At 38.5% G+C, this 19679-nt stretch overlaps 1 protein-coding gene across 1 annotated transcript in view; it reads left to right on the top strand.

Moving 5' to 3' along the window:
* TEX15 (testis expressed 15, meiosis and synapsis associated) overlaps positions 1–8918 on the top strand; it is an 87866-nt gene extending 78948 nt beyond the window's left edge. The window contains 2 exon segments of the mRNA XM_079779371.1: positions 2473–3725; positions 8639–8918. Of these exon segments, the coding sequence (XP_079635497.1) occupies positions 2473–3725; positions 8639–8679 (1294 nt within the window). The 3' untranslated portion in view covers positions 8680–8918.
* Positions 8919–19679: the final 10761 nt, after the last annotated feature.

Genomic DNA, 19679 nt, shown 5'->3' with positions numbered 1-19679 from the left:
AAAAGTAAAATTCATATTTGACAAGACATTACTTAAAGAATTGATGGGACTTAGTGACTGGTTTTACTAAAAACAGCATAAAAGAATAGGATATGTGATTACATTGAGTTTTTTAAACATGTGGACTTTACAGACCAGTCACATTTCAAAATTGCTTAAAAAGATATAAATTGCCAACTTATATTACTAAGTGGGAGCTTAGTCATAGACAAACACATACTATAAATATACCAGTGTTTCATAAAAGGATGTTTTAATACTATACTATACAAAGAATATGATTTCAGAATAAAGCCTAGCTCTATGAACTGAATTGTATTTAAAATAGAGCTAATTATAAAAATCTCACTATATTATTTATATTTTTCTTATTTTGACATGAAGTGGCACCATTGGACTTGTTGACCATCTCTTGTTTGATTCAACGCTGTAAGATTTTCAGTTTATAAGCTTCATTTTCTTCCATTTTTTTCTTTTATGAGGGGGAATGAATAATATAAAATAAAAAAGATATGCATCCTCAGTTCTGTCTCACTTGGTTTTGCTTTTTTAAAAACATTTTTATAAGGTAGGCTGCTCTTTTTTTAAATATATATATATTTTTAAATATATTTTTATTGATTTCAGAGAGGAAGGGAGAGAGAGAAATAGAAACATCAATGATGAGAGAGAATCATTGATTGGCTGCCTCCTGCACACCTCCTCCTGGGGATCAAGCCCACAACCCAAGCCTGAAACCCAAGCATGTGACCTCCTGGTTCATAGTAGGTGCTCAACCAAAGAGCCACACTAGCCGGGCTAAACATAGTTTTTATTGATCTTTAGAGGGAGAGGGAGAGAGACATCTATCGGCTGCCTCTGTCAAGGATTGAGCCTGAAAACCCAGTTTGAGCCCGCAAACCTGGGCATGTGCCTTGACCAGAAATTGAACTGGCAATCTTTCAGTGCCTGGGAAGATGCCCAGCCAACTGAGCCACACCGGCCAGGTCAGTTTTGCTTCTTTAAATACAGCATTTTAGCCTGGCTAGAGTGGCTCGGTTGAGCATTGTCCTATGCAAAGAAGGGTTGTCAGTTCATTCCTGGTCATCACGCATGCCTGAGTTGCGGGTTCTGTCTGTAGTTGGGGCACGTGCAGAAGGCAGCCAATTGATCTCTCTCTCTCTCTCTCTCTCTCTCTCTCTCGCTCTCTCTCTCTCCCCCCCCCCCTCTCTTCCTCTCTCTCTCTCTTCCTTCCTCTCTCCCTTCATCTCTCTAAGCATGTACTCGGATGATAATTTTTAAAAAAAAAAGATAAATATGGCATTTTATTTCCTGGCACATATGACTCTGAATAGTTATGTAGTGGTATAAAGATGAAAAGAAATGTTAGAAGGATAACATCAACCAGTTCTATAATTATCTTGCTCTTGATAACTACTTATAGGTGGTATTTGCCACTCAAAGAATCAAACTTTGTTTCATTTAGCAGGAAACTGAATTATAACATAAGGTTAACAAAGGGTGCTATCTTTATGGAAGAATATTCTCTAAGAGAATTCATAAAAGGATAGATGATGCAAGCAACTGTCAGTCTATAAGGTCAAGGCATCACTGAAACATCATTGGAAATGTGATAAAGTCAGAATTGTACTTTTTGGAAACTGTGTCAAAGTATTGAATGGGGTTGGATGACAATCTAGGTTGTCATTAAAGTGCCTGTAGTAAGTAAAATGTGGAGCTTTTAGTTTCATAAATGGAATAATAAATTTAAGGCCAAAGATTAATTTCTCTTGATTCTGGAGGAATAGTTACTTTTTTTCTTTCAACATGTTCTTTTCCAGATATGATTAAAAAAACTTGATGAGACACCAAATAATTATATCTATAATAACCTGTGGAACTGTATTAACTGTTTGGCTCTATACATTCCCATAATAGATTCTTCCTTCAGCCTACTTGAAACTGTGTAAATGTATGTAGGAATGCAAAGGATATTAAATTGGCAAGGAATTTTGGAGGTCTGCTTTTCCTGTTCTCAATCTTGAACAAACTATCTTAGCAGTTAATGATAACAGAAGATCTTGGGGGCCAGAGCACATCTGGTAGTTCTCCAGTTATATATAGCCACATGTAAGTAAAGAGGATTGTCAATAGATTGGAGGTATATGAATTAGAAACTACACTAAAATAAAAGGAATAGTGATGCTTTTCTACTTCTGAAAGCCTCAATCTGGAAATGTCCAAAGCATAAATAATTATTTACAATATTGGAAGCACAGTATATTTTCAAAATATATATTTGAAATGTGGAATATCTAGATTTAAACCAAGGTAGTAAACTGGGGAAATATGTTACTTGTATACAACCAATAGAAAGAGAAAGTGTTCATCTTAAGAATCTCTTCTCCTGAATAAAAATTTCAAATATATTTACATTAAAATTTTGCAACTGTATATTTAAAATTGTTTTTATGTATATGTTACCCTTAATAGGACCACGAGATCTCATCCCGAAAGTGAAAGTGAAATAGGACCAAGTTCATCTAACAACCAGAGAAGAAACCGTGGATCTCCAAAAAAGGTTGAAATACAAAGATCACTTCCTGTCTCACCTTTATCTTTAAAGAACTTAAAAGACACTGGCATGTTGAAGTCAGAGGGAACAATAGATTTAACTAATATTTCATCTGCTACTTCAGAAGATTTCACTGGACAACAGGGAAATGTAAATAGCATGAAGAAAAGAGATGTGACTTTTAGGGCTGCTGAAACAAAAAGTGATAAGAAAGAATGTTCTTTTGTAATACGTGACCAAAAAAGTGTAGATGGCACCTTTTCAAAAGACCATGAAACACCTTCACAGAAATTACTTAACAATTCCCCAGGTCCCTCAGACATAAAACCAGGGACTGATGCTGCTGCCCTTCTGCCTAATGCATCAGTACCCTCAAAGCCTGTTTTCTGTTTTGCGAGGGATATCCTTGCCAATTTAGAAATGAATGACACTGTTTCTGAACTTCAAGATAATGAAATATTAAAGTCATCTATTACAAATTCTACAGGCACTAATTCTCCAGAACCTATATTTATCCAGAACAAAATACCTGTCCCACAAATAAATGAAACACAACCTGCAAAAACTGAGTCAAAAGAAAAATATATGAAAGATACATTGAATCGCAGCACTGCACCTGTTGAAACATCTGAGAGCATAAGCCTTAATGTCAATCAAACAGCAGAATACTCTTTTTCTGAACAACAGAATAATGAAAATTCCAAAGTCCTAACTCAGAATGCTGCCAGATACCAGAATGAGCTGCCACAGTCCGCGCGTACCCCAATATATAATTCTTCTGAACACTCATTTGGAACTTTAAATCCTTCCTATGCTTGGTGTGTTTATCATTACAGCAGCAGCAACGGCAGTTCCATTACCCAGACATACCAGGGCATAACATCATTTGAAGTACAGCCACTTCCTCCTGAGATGTTGACTACAGTGCCAAGTACTGTCCAAAATACACATTCTAATCTTTTGTATTCTCAATATTTTGGCTACTTTGCTGGGGGGCCACAAGCATGTAGCTTTATGCCAGCAAATACGTATTTCCCATCTCAAATGCCTATTTCTTACACTGTTCAGCAGCCAGCTTTTTCACAGTATGCTTCCTATCAACCATTACCACAAGCTGCATACCCTTACCCTCCTAATTCAGGTGTACTTCCACAAGTTCCTTGGACTTATGGTGAGTTTCACAAGTGTTAATGCTTGCTTCATTGAGTTTTCACTTTTATCTTGGTATATTTACAAAATGGAATTTACAGCAAGTAGTGATACATAGCAGTCATTTTTCTGTGCAGATGTGTAGACTTGTTTAAATACCAGACAGAGTTAAATTATGTTGTCAGTTGAAAATCTAGTTGCCAAAAGATGGAAGAAAGAGAATTGTTAATCTCATTAATATATTCTTCAACAAAATCCAATTTATAGGGTATCATTAAGAAAAGTATAGTTGCCGAAACCGGTTTGGCTCAGTGGATAGAGCATCGGTCTGTGGACTGAAGGGTCTCGGGTTCGATTCCGGTCAAGGGCATGTACCTTGGTTGCGGGCACATCCCTGGTGGGGGGTGTGCAGGAGGCAGCTGGTCGATGTTTCTCTCTCATCAATGTTTCTAGCTCTCTATCCCTCTCCCTTCCTCTCTGTAAAAAATCAATAAAATATATTTTTAAAAAAAAGAAAATCGTTCACATTTAAAAAAGAAAAGAAAAGTATAGTTAACTCATACTATGAAATGTGTTGTAACCATTAAAGGGCTTATTAAAGTTTTTAATGGTAGTTTTTAGAACTGTGTCATAAATTTACCTATATAACCAAGGTAATGCATATAAATGAAGTACACCAACATTTCAACTTGTCTGCCACTGAGTGATAAAATTTGAGGTGTGTGGAAAGTGTTTTTCTGTATTTTTCCACTGGGAACATACATTATTTTAATAAGTGGAGAAAAACAGACTAAAAAAACCAAGGTGGAAAAAGAAACTTCAATCAGATAAAGCAGTCTTTCTCTTTCTGTCTGTATTCTAATATACCATCTTGGCAAAAGTGAAAATGGAGTTAATTGAGATGTGTTGACAGAACAGCTTGGTAGTTTGCCACTAGAGCTTGAAAAATGTTTTCTTAAATTCAATTCTATTTGTAAAATATCATGATTATAATATAGGGTTTTTTTAATTAAATTGAAATATATATTTACCAGAGTTAAAGCAAAAGTTTAAGACAATAATTCTTCAAAAACTAGCTATCCACTAACACCCAAATATTCTACCATTAGAGGTAAAATGTATTTTTATTTTTTTTAATAAATCTTTATTGTTCAGATTACTACAATTGTTCCTCTTTTTCCCCCTCATAGCTCCCCTCCACCCGGTTCCCACCCCACCCTCTGCCCTTACCCCCCGCCTCTGTCCTCATCCTTAGGTGTACGATTTTTGTCCAGTCTCTTCTCACACCCCCCACACCCTTTTCCCCCCGAGGATTGTCAGTCCACTCCCTTTCTATGCCCCTGATTCTATTATATTCACCAGTTTATTCTGTTCATCAGATTTTTAATCCACTTGATTTGTAGATTCACTTGTTGATAGATATGTATTTGTTGTTCATAATTTTTATCTTTACCTTTTTCTTCTTCTTCCTCTTCCCTTTCAGCGTTTTATATAATATTGGTTTGGCGGTGGTGAACTCCTTTAGCATTTTCTTGTCTGTGAAGCTCTTTATCTGACCTTCAATTCTGAATGATAGCTTTGCTGGGTAGAGTATTCTTGGTTGTAGGTTCTTGCTATTCATCACTTTGAATATTTCTTGCCACTCCCTTCTGGCCAGCATAGTTTCTGTTGAGAAATCAGCTGACAATCGTATGGGTGCTCCCTTGTAGGTAACTAACTGTTTTTCTCTTGCTGCTTTTAATATTCTCTCTTTGTCTTTTGCCCTTGGCCTTTTAATTATGATGTGTCTTGGTGTGGTCCTCTTTGGATTCCTTTTGTTTGGGGTTCTGTGCATTTCCTGGACTTGTAAGTGTATTTCTTTCACCAGGTGGGGAAAATTTTCTGTCATTATTTCTTCAAATAGGTTTTCAGTATCTTGCTCTCTCTCTTCTTCTGGCACCCCCATAATTCAGAGGTTGGTACGCTTGAAGTTGTTCCAGAGGCTTCTTACACTATCTTCATATTTTTGGATTCTTTTTCTTTTTACTTTTCCAGTTGGGTGTTTTTTGCTTCTTTGTATTTCAAATCTTTGACTTGATTCTTGTGATCCTCTAGTCTGCTGTTGGATCTTTGTATATTATTTTTTATTTCAGTCAGTGTATGCTTAATTTCTAGTTGGTCCTTTTTCATATCCTCGAGGGTCTTGCTAAATTTATCGGCCTTTTCTAAAAAATTCTTGAGAAATCTTATAACCGTGGTTTTGAACTCTATATCCAGTTGTTTGCTTTCCTCCATTTCTTTCATTTGTGACCTGTTTCTTTGTCTCTGCATTTTGGCTGCTTCCCTGAGTTGATAGAGTGGCTTTGTGTGCTAGGTGTCCTATAGGGCCCAGTGGCTCAGCCTCCCCAGTTACCTGAGGTGGACACTCTTGGTGCACCCCTTTGTGGGCTGTGTACACAGTCTTGTTGTAGTTAAGCCTTGATTGTTGTTGGTATCACTGGGAGGAATTGACCTCCAGGCCAATTGGCTGTGAGGATCAGCTGTGTCTACGCTGGGAGAACTTCTGTGCTGGAGACACCCTTATGAGACAAGATTGCAAAAGCCTCTGTGCTCAGCTTGGATGGGGCGAGTATCAGGGCAGAGCAGACAGCAATGGCTTCCCATCAGCCCTTCCCTAAGAGGCCCCCCAGGTCTCAGTGTCCCGTGGTAATCACTCCAATCACCTCTGAGAGAAAGCTGCCCTCAAGTTTAGCCCGCTGCCAGACAGTCCAGTTTCTCCCTGAATGAGTCTGGGTCCCCAGAGTCTCACCCAGAACTGGAGTTCAGAGCAGTCAGGAGCTTTTTTCTCCCTCCCAATTGAGAAAGCCAGCCGCATACTCAGTTGCCAGCCCTCTCCATGCGCACCTCCGTACCTCTGCACTTTACTTCTGCAGCTCCTCTGAGTCTCAGTGTGCTTTTCTCTTTCCTTCTAGTTGTAGAATTTCCACTCAGCCAGCCTTCCTGTGGTTCTGGATGATGTCCGTTTTGTCTTTTAGTTGTAGTTTTGAAATTGTTGTGCGAGGCAGCAGTTTAGGTGTTTACCTATGCCGCCATCTTGGTTTCTTCGGTAAAATGTATTTTTAATAAAATTAATCTCTTAGTGTGTTAAACAGAGAAATGTAAGAGAATATCTTCTAAATTCAAAAGTTGTTTCTCCTACATTTTCTTATAAGTTAATAAGTAGAAAAAAACTAATTGAATTAATTTATTTCATTTGTCTGATTCAGACAAGTAGTAGCCTATTAACAATTCTATTTCTAATTAAGAAATCTGATCAGGACAGCATAGGGGAAATTGTCAATATTGTAATAACTATGTATGGTAACAGATGATTATTAGACTTACCATGATCACTTCATAAGGTATATAAATGTCTTAGCACTATATTGTAAAGCTGAAATTAATATAATATTGTATGTCAACTATAATTTAAAAGTGAATTTAAAAATAAAGGAAAAAGAAACAACCTCTGACCTAAGGGAGTTTCACAAACAAACAAAAAAAGAAATTTGATCACTGGAGCACCTCTGCATTGGACTTGGCACTGGCACCTAACACCTATAGGATAAAATTCAAATCGGCTTGGAGTGCAGGACCCTTCACAGTCCTGGCTCGACAGTATAGCCTCATCTCCTACCCCTTCTACCTCTGAATGCAAGCTAGTATTGAACTCCTAACTGTTCTCCCCGGTGGCATTTCCTCTTGTCCTCCCATAGTACTTTTTGTGTACACGTCTCACATGATAAGACATGTGAGTGTTGTGTGGTCTTGTAATTATATATGTATCTTTCCCTTCCCTCTCTACCCCACCAAATGAATTGAAAAAGTACTGGCAATTTTTTTTTAAAATATATTTTATTGATTTTTTTACAGAGAGGAAAGGAGAGGGACAGAGAGCTAGAAACATCGATGAGAGAGAAACACCGACCAGCTGCCTCTTGCACACCCCCTACCGGGGATGTGCCCGCAACCAATGTACATGCCCTTGACCGGAATCGAACCTGGGACCTTTCAGTCCGCAGACCGACGCTCTATCCACTGAGCCAAACCGGTCTCGGCAGTACTGGCAATTTTTCACCAAAAGACAGAACCTGAATAAAACTCTGAAGGAAGGGAGAAAGAAACAGGAGTGGGGCTTGGAAGAGTATATATCCCTTTTTGGCTCATTTGACACATTGCATAAAATTGAATTTGATTGTTGCTGCTGTAATGATAAACACACCAACCAGGGATATGGCAAACCTATGAATTAAAGTAGACATCTTGAATGTAATTGTTTCATAAAGTTTCTCATAGTTTGAGCTTTCTTGTGTTCTTCGTTAATTAAGGTCTGTGATGCTAAAAAAGATATCTCTGGAATCAAGTCCAGCTTTTAGTCTCAAAATTTTTCATTGTTACCTCTTTGGTTATATTAGTCATGTAAAAATAAATGATTATCTACTTATTATAGACCCAAAAGTAACTCTAAAAGTATTGGGAGGCAATATAAACACATCACTTAGTTTTCTGAGTGCAGATAATCCCACACTGATAGAAACTACATATTTCTAAAGGTATGAAAATCCCTGTGACCCACTTGCTGTTTTGTTTTGTTCGTAATACTTGAGTTCAACACCATAAATGGAACTAAAGGGAGGGACTAAGTGAGCCCTGTGTGCCAGACACATTACATCCTTTATTCCATTTAATTCTAAACAAGATACCTGAGAAAGATGTAGATGCTATTCTTTTGCAGATGAAGAAACTTCCCCTTGGGGAGCCTTAAGTCACGTTGTCAGATCCCATCCCTAGTAAAGGGCAAATGTGCAGTTTGAACTTCGGCTCTACCCTAACTCATGTCTTTCCACTATCCTGTTATGTGCTGTTTAGTCTGCATCATTAACTTACCTCAAATCTTTATGGGTTTTTATCTTCCAGTTCCATGGCAACAACAAGAACCCTTTCAGCAAGGACTTTGAAACAGTCTTCTGTCTACTGAAATAAAGGAGATTTACAAGTTTTTCCAAGTGTATTTTACTTATATACTTTTATGTTAACATTTTAAATATATGTAAGGGTGGTAGGAAATATAAATCACGTAGCCTTTATAAAATAGTTAAATGCAACATATGCAGTGGGGAAAATTGTTCTCATATCCAAAATACCAGAATTATTCCCATGCTATTGTTTTAGTTAACACCGTACTAGGCTATTTTCACTACCCACCTAGCTATCAAAAACATTAACAGTATTTTTTGAAATTTATTTTTTGAAATGTTGCTATACAGCTGTTACAGTTACATAAAGATTTTCTTTGAGATTATGCTAATGGAATAAGGAGAGTTAAATATAACATTTACTATGATTAAGGTTAAGCAAAAGTAGTAAAATCTTTAAGAATTTTGTTTCTGATATTTTTGGTACATTAAGGTAGTGTTATGCCATTTAACTTAGATTAAAATAGGATTTTTTTTTTAACTTGAGTTGGTTTTCAAAACAATAATTTTATAATTCTTGACATTTTGTGTAATTTATAATTTTACTGTCTAACATAAAAATTCCTTTAATTTCAATATTTTCTCATTTTTACTTATAAAATATAATAGTTTTGCATATTTTCAGTGTCTTTGAGAAGAGATTTCTAAAATTTGTTTGAGGCAGGTTTATTTTATTATATTGAAACTCAGCACATTTTATACCTTTTTCCATAAGAGCCCTTTCCACAATATTATATATTTTGTATTTGTATTTCATAATTTAAACAGTTTTTAATTTTGTAGCAAATAATAGGAAACATTGTCTTTCTTTAGCTTATGCCATTAGTTTAGTGGTATTTTAATAATTTAAATAATGAAGCACAAGTACAAGTTCTTTTTTTTTTCAACATTCCACAAAAGTAAAAAATGCCTTAATAATGATTGTAGAACAACTGGGGTGTAGTGAATAACTATGGTCTTTAGCAATCTTTCTATAAGATCCCAGTCAGAAAGTCAGAAAGATTCCTCACAGCTTGACAGACTTTTCTCAAATGCTAGTGAGCCCTAAAATATGATAATAGATTTGCATTAGCTAAATCTAAACAGGTAGCTAACCTTCTGTTTTCTGTCAAACTTTTTAAGTTAGCAAATTATGTTACCTATATAACAGGTCTCCAAAGAAAGTGTAATTCGGCCATATTTATTGTAATGTTTCACTTTAGAAGAAAACTAAGAACCCCCAGGATAAGCCTTAGTCACATTAACCAAAGAGCATTGAATGTAGAATACTTAGGGTTCTTCTCTAACAAACAGATCTTTAAAAGGGGAAAGCCAAGCAAAGAACTACAATCTAGAGAAAAGAATTTGAAAAAAGACTGTAGAATTAAAGCACTGATTATCAAGGTAACATATCTTTTGTCCATCTAGTTGTTTTATTTGAAAATAGTTTGTAAAAATCAGAACTCCTGAACAGGTGTTAAAGCAATAATATTAACTGTTATTCAAAAAATGACTTTGCCTCAGCCATTTGATTTATGCTTAGTTATAAAAATATGTTATACATTTATTATTAAAACTATTTCTTTTAGTTAAATATTCTAAACAAGGATGCTTTAAACAACCTTCAGATTCTGTTGATACTGCATTTGTGATATTTTTATTTCATAAGTTTGAATTTCTTCAAAAAAAGAAAATGGAAACAATCTTATCTGACTATTCAGTTATATTTAGAAATCTGTACTTTGAAACAGAACATGAAAACAATGTGTTTTTCTCTCAAGTATGTGTTTTGGCTCTAAATGTAAAAATAGAACAAATTAAAATTTGAGCTAGCATTATAAACGAAAAAACCTCTGGCTGTTTGTAAATATTATTGTTTTAGAACTTAAAAATTATCTGAATAAATTGAATTCAGGAGGTTTTTTTTGTTTCAGAGGGTTTTTTTCTTTTTGTGTTTCTGGAAGAATAAGCAAATATGTGGTCCTTGTGTACATACCTATTCCATGAACAACAACCCGCAAGAACTGACTTAGAGGCCAAATAAACTACAGGAGCTCTCCTTCCACTCCAGCTGCTTTTGCCTTCATCTCCTCCTCCCTCCCCCCTCATGTTTACAAACTTCATTCCTGCCTGGAGTTTCATAGGACAAGCCGAAGTCCCTGACTTCAATGCAGTTCTCATTTCAGCCAAGAGACGAGAGTAAGAAACTTATTTCACATCATGAGAAGTGATATATAGCCAACAAAACAAAGTAGTGGGACAAACAACAACTAGATGATACATAAGCTGAGATGTTCAGGGAATGCCTTTTTGGAGGAGGTAATCAATCTTAACTTTCATATTTGTATACTTTAATTATATTACTCAGCCTTCTGTTAATGTGCATAATGTAAAATGCCTCTAAAACTTGAGTTTTGAATCTAGCAAAAACATAAGGCTGTGCCCTCATTTTCCTAATAAGATTCCCCAAAGAAAAGTGTTTTGGTAAAAAATACATAAGCTTTTAGAAACACAGATAAATGTTTAAATACCAAGTGTATGTTATATTAAATATCTTTTAAGCTTTAATTCATTTTGTAGAAGAATTTCAGTGTCCTCTCATACACCTTTGAGATCAACGTTTGTATATGACAGTGTACCAAAGCATATCATCCTCACTTCTAAGTCATTTGAAATATATGCTTTTAAGATCTGTATATACATTCAAAATTATTTTTGATTCAGGGCATTTCAGGCTAATTTCTTCCCCAAAGACATTCCCTAAAGTAATGACAAGTTTTCCAAATAGAGTAAGGTTATATACTCTTTTCAATGTGGTTAAGTTTGGGGAGAGGGGTATAACTTACATTCAGGCATATTAAATCTTTTTCTATAGACATAGTTTGATTTTAATTCATATAATATTCATATTTCAGCCAGTTTAAAGGATAAATCCCCAATGATACATGCAGCTTGAAAAACAGGATTGTGGAGGAAGAAAGTACTTTTATAAAACATTTTTTAATTAGTTCTAATGAATACAATTCTGAGAGCAATGACTGCAGATGCAGTTGCTAATGAAAAGGAACTGAGAAGTTAAGGGGTTGATTAGTAATGCAATGTGGGGAAAAAATAGATTAATACAGGAAAATTTTGTAAGGATATAAATCCTTTTTATTTCTTGGGGTATAAATTCTGCTGTCTGCTTTATTATCTTATTTCTGAATTTCATAACCATTGAAGAATCCCTCTGGGATTTGTTAGAAGTCTCCTTTGAACCATCCTGTAGAACAGTTTGTCTCAAAATACACTGCATTACAATTTGTTGTCACAGGAAACTGCATTTATCATCAGATTTGTAACTCCTCTTATTTTAAAATCTATTTTCCTTTATTGGGTAAGAATAATTTAGGTCTATGACAGAGTCGTTTCTTTTTTTTTTAAAGTTAGAAACTTTTGAGAAAGCTGGTCTAGTCAACTTATTGTTTGGTTAATTAAAGATTGTATTTACATTTAGTCAGCAATTGAACATCTGACTTGTTCTGAAAGTATGCTATTTGTGTGTGCATCAACTAATCTTGATATTATCCTCATAAAGGGAAGTATTATTTGCTTATTTTATAAATTCACTCATTCAGAAGGGTCTTTAAGATATTTTTGTACCTCAAATCATCTTTGTGAACTTCATTTAATAGTTTCCCATATTATTTGTTTGAAAAGACTATAAGACCTGTCTTAAATCTCTTTATACATATTACTTGCATTTATTTGTTTTTGTTTTTAATCCTCACCAGAGGATATTTTTTTCCACTGATTTTTAGAAAGAGTGGAAAGGACAGGGAGAGACAGAAAGAGAGAGAAACATCAATGTGAGAGTTATTGATTGGTTGCCTCCCACACGCACCCCGACCAGTCCGGGATCAAGTCTGAAACCTGCGACCCTTCAGTCCCCAGGCCAACTAACCACTGAGCAATTGGCTAGGGCCGTGGTCGGCAAACTGCGGCTCACGAGCCACATGCGGCTCTTTGGCCCCTTGAGTGTGGCTCTTCCACAAAATACCACGGCCTGAGCGAGTCTATTTTGAAGAATTGGCGTTAAAAGAAGTGTAAGTTTAAAAATTTTGGCTCTCAAAAGAAATTTCAATCGTTGTACTGTTGATATTTGGCTCTGTTGACTAATGAGTTTGCCCACCACTGGGCTAGGTCTTACTTGCACTTTTAATTCCAAACATCAGTTTGTGTACCTGATAACATAATTCCTTCTTCTGAAATGTGAATGTGCAAAGAGCAATGCAGTAATTGGAGATTTTTGCATGTTTGAGTAAGAAACAATTGCTCTATGTGCATACAAATCATTCTCGTTCTTCAGCTAAGATTATTTTAGTTACATTAAGAAGTGCATGTATTCTATAGGGAGTTAGGCTAAATCAAGTAACTAATGACTCCTAATCCACTGATTCCCAGCCAAGGCGTTTTGAAACCGTGCCTGAATATTAATGAAAACATCACTTTGCTCAAAATGGACTCTGTCTTCACTTTTTCTCTTCAAATGCTATACTGCTTATTGCGCTCTCTAGTATGAGTCGGGCTCTCTACCTTGCTTCTGTCCTTATTATTTTGAAAATTATCCCAAGACCACGTCTGTGACAATTTCCTAGAGCTACACCCACCCTCTGAATCTTTTCTCACCCCTCTTAACCTTGTTCTCAGCTCAGCAATGCAAAATAAAACGACGTTTCAAACATGCCGCATTGAAAATGCCCATATGGAACTTGCTGAGTCAGCTATGTTACTTTTGGCTCTTCCACCGACTTTTCAAGGTGAAATATTAGGACAGACTAAAAACTAATTTTCTTACTCTGCTTTCTGGGTTCTTGATCCAGAAACGTACAATAATAAAAAGTTTCTCCATTGCAACCCTGATAATACCCATCAAAGGGCAAAATAAAAATAATCTGTGAGTGAATGATATCTCATCAGGAGTGTTTCTTTTGGATGTAACCCTCAGACCCCATATAATTTTCACCATCTGCCCTAGTCATGGGCCTTACAGCCAAAAGGATACAGGTTAAAATCATATGTCACAGTCCACTGCAAGGTCTTTAGTCTGGAATGTTCTCAGTCCTTTCTTTTTATACAGTTAATTTATACAGTGTTCCTTAGGGTTTGTGTGATGTTTTCTCATGATTGTATCTTTGGCTGGACCCCTTTTCACAGTGAACAAATTTATACTAAGAGCTAATAAAACTAAAATGTAGAACCAGAAGTTAGGAAACCATTTAAGACCCAAAAACACAGGAAGGAAAATAAAATGGATTTGACCATAAAAGTTTCTATTCAAAAGAACTCCACAGAGAGATGACAGACTGAGAGAAGTTATTTACCACAAATAAAACTGATGGGGGATTAACACATAGAACATATGCCCTGAAATCAACAATGAAGAGAATATTAAGCATTCTATGATTTGAGTAGGCAAATCACAGAAAAGGAAGCCCAAATGGTCAACAAATGTATGAGATGTTCAAAATAACTAGTAAAGAGGAAATGCAAATTATAATAAAACTAGAGGTCCAATGCACGAATTCGTGCAGAGGTGGGATCCGGCTGGCCTGACCCCAATCAGCGCAGATTGGGACTGGGCCTGTGGGGACAGTGGGAGGTTGGCCGGCCGGCCCCATCCCCTGATCGGCCGGTTCGCTAGCCACAGTGGGTGTCATAGCGACTGGTCGTTATGGCATTACAGTCGCTGGCTTTTTATATATATAGATACCACTTTACACGCATCAGAACAACAACAAAATCAAGTAATATTAGGGAAATGGATGAAATATAGTGTATTCATATAGTGTAATGCAGTATATTAGAGGGTTAAAAAACCTCAGGCCCCCAAATGGCATCACCACTCGTGCTGGAAGCACATGATACCAAACCTATATTTGCAGTTTCAATTTTGATCTAATTGCAGTTTCAGTATCTCCTAGAAATGGAATGTTAACCAGTCTGGAATTATCTGGTCAAACACCAGTAAGGTGATCTGTCACTGTGGACCTTCTCCATCTCCTGTACAAAGAAGAGGTAATCTCCATTATAAAAACCCTTCCTGTTCTCCTCCCCCAAAGAAAAGGTGTCCTGGCCCCAAAATAATCATTTTTTTGTTAATGGCTCCTTTACCCCACCCTTCTTCCTATAAAAATCTTCCATTCTGTACAACCCCTTGCAGTGCCCTTCTAGTTTCTACATGGGATCTGCCCGATTCATGAATTGCTTAATAAAGCCAATTAGATCTTTACATTTACTTGGTTGAATTTTTATTTTTATCAGAAGTTAGTTAGAAACTACTTAGAAATTTAGTTAGAAGCCAAATACTAAATACAGTACTGATCACCATTTAGTGAAGTAAATTAGAAACAATGAAATATACGTAATAGCACAAGACAAATACATTTACATATGTGTACATGAAACATACCATATGTTTTACATGGATAATTTAAGGAAACATGCCAAATGCATTAGAGCAGTGGTCGGCAAACTGCAGCTCGCGAGCCACATGCGGCTCTTTGGCCCCTTGAGTGTGGCTCTTCCACAAAATACCACGTGCGGGTGCACACGTACAGTGCGATTGAAACTTCGTGGCCCATGCGCAGAAGTCGGTTTTCGGCTCTCAAAAGAAATTTCAGTCGTTGTACTGTTGATATTTGGCTCTGTTGACTAATGAGTTTGCCGGCGACTGCATTAGAGGATCCTTTTCAAAAGAGCAAAATGAGATTATATATTAAGGAGGAAAGGGGAAACAGGATTTTTGGACAGGCATGTTGATATTGTGCCTTTAAATAAGAGGACTAATTATATCTGTGCATTTAGATCCAAAAGAAAGTGGGGAGTTAACTGCCATAGCAAACTATGAAAGTTTATCCTATATAATAAAAGCCAAATATGCTGAGTGTCCGGTCATCCGTTCAACCAATCAAAGCATAATATGCTAATGGTATGTTAAGGCCACTCAGGGGTGGGGGAGGCAATTGAGGGCAGGGCTGGCCAGGGGGAGGGTCTGCTCAACTGCTCACTATGACGTGCACTGACCACCAGGGGGCAGACACTCTGACTGATAGGTTAGCTTGCTGCTGGGTTTAGCTGATCAGGACTGAGTGAGACAGGCCGGACATGCCCTGGAGCCCTCCCACAGTCCCTCCCTGGCTGGCCAACCTCCTGAGTTCCTCCACGGCCCTGATCGTGCACTGGTGGGGTCCCTTGGCCTGGCCTGTGCCCTCACGGAATCTGGGACCCCTCAGGGGATGTCAGAGAGCCCATTTCAGCCCGATCCCACAGGCCAGGCGGAGGGACCCCACTGGTGCACGAAGCACCAGGCCTCTAGTAAAATATATCCATTCATTAAAACAATTATGTAGCCGAAACCGGTATGGCTCAGTGGATAGAGTGTCGGCCTGCGGACTGAGGGGTCCCAGGTTCGATTCCGGTCAAGGGCATGTGCCTTGGTTGCAGGCACATCCCCAGTAGGGGGTGTGCAGGAGGCAGCTGAATCAGTGTTTCTCTCTCATCAATGTTTCTAACTGTCCCTCTTCCTCTCCCTTCCTCTCTGTAAAAAATCAATAAAATATATTTTAAAAAAAACAATTATGTAACTATGGCAACTTAAAATTTAACTTTTTAAAAAACTAGATATAGTTCTAACCAAGACTGTAAATGTCAAGTTCAACTGTTAAAAGATACATCCCATGCCCTGGCTAGTGTGGCTCAGTTAGTTGGGTGTCATTCTAGGCACCAAAAGGTTGTTGGTTTGAGTTCCAGTCAGGGCACATGCCCGGGTTTCAAATTCAATCCCTGGTACGGTGTGTATAGGAGGCAGCCAATGGATGTTTCACTCTTACATCAGTGTTTCTCTCTCCCTCTCCTTCCCCTCTCTCTAAAAATCAGTTTAAAAATCTTTTTAAGCCGAAACCGGTTTGGCTCAGTGGATAGAGCGTCAGTCTGCAGACTGAAGGGTCCCAGGTTCGATTCCGGTCAAGGGCACGTACCTTGGTTGCGGGCACATCCCCAGTGGGGGGTGTGCAGGAGGCAGCTGACCGATGCTTCTCTCTCATGATCGATGCTTCTCTCTCATCGATGTTTCTAGCTTTCTATCCCTCTCCCTTCCTCTCTGTAACAAATCAATAAAATATATTTTTTTAAAAAAATCTTTTTAAAAAGATACATCTCTGCTACAGACTTAGGGGATTATTCACAATTAAGCTAGTCATAGAAATCTAATTTTGAGGAAAAATGAAAAAAGCAGAAATGCAAATTTAAAATACACTGAGATATCATGTCTCACCTATCATATTGGCATAATTTTACATTTGGCCATGTACTCTGTTGGAGAAGTGGGGAAACAGACATGCGCATACATTGCTTGTGGGAATGTTAAATTCTGCAATGTCAATAGAGCAGAAGTTGTCAATATCTACTGAAACTACATATGTCTTTACTCTCTGACCCAATACCCCTACTTCCAGGAATTTATCCTGATGTTAAATCTCCAATATAAAAATATAAATATATTATTTATAATTGCAAAATTTTGGAAATTACCTAAGGGCCCAAACATTTAGCTATAAGTGAGTAAATTATATTAGTAGAGAACTATGCAGTTGTAAACAGAATGAGGACAATCTATGAATCAATAAGGAGTGTTTTCTGTGAAATATTTAACTGAAAAAAAGTACATATATTATTTTTTACATATGACAGAAAAGGAAATGTGCATATTTTTGCATAAAAGAACAGGGGGAAAAATGGAAGCTGGTTACAAAGAGTAGAGGATAAGGGAAAGAATAACATTTTTCTGAATTCACATTTTTTGATAAATTTTACTTTTGGAAGCCTGGGTAATGTTCCACATATCAAGAAGAAAATTAAATTCATAAGGATGGGAGTAACTTAAGCTACATGCAAGCAGAAACATAATTAACTATTAAGTGAATACTATCATTAAGTGAATACTATGAACTGAAGGGTGGGAGAGACCAAACTAAAGTAACCTGAACACAATATTTTGACTATAAACTCTCATTTTAAGGGGACTTGATTGAATCTAAAATGTCATTAATTGTAAGAGGGAACTCAATTTTAGAGATGTCAAGGTATGAAAAAAAATGCTATCTTAGAATTAATGGAATATGATATGGGAAAATGCAAATTAGAATTAAGTCAATCCAGATAATTCAAGAGTATTAGAGTATGTACCAAATGCTTCTTTGGGGAGTCAGGCTAAGGTGTATGTCAGGCTGAGGTTTATGATAAACTAGAGGCCCGGTGCATGAAAATTCATGCACTGGAGGGGGGGGGTCCCTCAGCCCGGCCTGCCCCCCTCACAGTCCAGGAACCCTCAGGGACAGGAGGCAACCCAGAGATTAGGGGAAGGAGACGCCCCATCAAACCTCTGCTGCTGCCACTGCTGGCGGTGCAAGCCTTGGCCGGCCCTGGTGACCTGAGCCTCGGGCAGCCCTGGGCAGCTGGGCAACCACCATCCGAGGCTTGCTTGTGCCTTGGACATCAGCTGGGCAACCGCCATCCAAGGCTTGCCGGTGCCTTGGGCCGGCCCTGGGCGGCTGGGGGGCTGAGGGGATTGGGGGGCTCCAGTGCCTGCTGCCCCAGCGGGGTTGAGGGGACTGGGTGCCACTATCTTATGGCTGTGGGCACCACCATCTTTGAGGGCAGAGCAGTCATTAGCATGTTCCCTCCTTATTGGCTATGGGCACCGCCATCTTTGCGACAGCATGAGGGTCAATTAGCATATTCCCTCTTTATTAGATAGGATAATATATAAAGGCATATGTACATTAGGGAGAATGGCAATTATTGTACATATGCCTTTATATATTACTAGAGGCCTGGTGCACGAAATTCGTGCACGGGGGTGTGTGTCCATCAGCCCAACCTGCACCATCTCCAATCTGGGACCCCTTGAGGGATGGCCGACTGCCCGTTTAGGCCCGACCGGGATCAGGCCTAAACGGGCAGTCAGACATCTCTCTCACAATCCAGGACTGCTGGCTCCCAATTGCTTGCCTGCCTGCCTTCCTGATTGCCCCTAACTGCTTCTGCCTGCCAGCCTGATAACCCCCTAACCACTTCGCTGCTAGCCTGATTGATGCCTAACTGCTCCCCTGCCAGCCTGTTTGCCCCTAACTGCCCTCCCCTGCAGGCCTGGTCACCCCTAACTGCCCTCCCCTGTAGGCCTGGTCCCACCCAACTGCTCTCCCCTGCAGGCCTGGGTCCCCCGCAACTGCCCTTCCCTACAGGCCCTGTCGCCCCCAACTTCCCTCCTCTGCCGGCCTGGTCACCCCTAACTGCCCTCCCCTGCAGGCTTGATTGCCCCCAACTGCCCTCCCTTGCAGTCCTGGTCCCTCCCAACTGCCGTCCCCTGCTGGCCATCTTGTGGCAGCCATCTTGTGTCCACATGGGGGCAGCCATCTTGTGTGTTGGAGTGATGGTCAATTTGCATATTACTCTTTTATTATTATTACTCTTTCAGGACCCCTCACTCCTTACCGCCTGCCTGCTCGCTGCTTCTCACTGCTCGGCTCACTGCTCCTTAGCACTGCTGCGGAGGCAGGAGAGGCTCCTGCTACTGCAGCTGTGCTTACTAGCCATGAGCCCAGCTTCTGGCTGAGTGGCGCTCCCCCTGTGGGAGTGCACTGACCACCAGGGGGCAGCTCCTGGGTTGAGTGTCTGCCCCGTTGTGGTCAGTGTGCATCATAGTGACTGGTTGTTCTGCTGTTTGGTCGATTTGCATATTAAGGTTTTATTATATAGGCTTTATCAGTAACAGCCTTAAAATTATTGACAGGATTGGTGTCAGTAGAACATACAGATTAGAGAGCTACCAGGTTTCATTTCCCAGCTTCAACTGAGTGACCTTCGGCCAATCACTTATCCTCTCTACCTCAGTATCATATGATTCATTGCAACAATAATAATAGCACCGACTTCCTAAGGTTGTAATGAAGGGAATAAATGAG

Source organism: Cnephaeus nilssonii (assembly GCF_951640355.1).
Source record: "Cnephaeus nilssonii genome assembly, chromosome: 8".
Lineage (NCBI taxonomy): Eukaryota > Metazoa > Chordata > Mammalia > Chiroptera > Vespertilionidae > Cnephaeus > Cnephaeus nilssonii.
The sequence above is the reverse complement of the archived record's forward strand: the minus strand, read 5'-3'. Positions and strand labels throughout refer to the sequence as shown.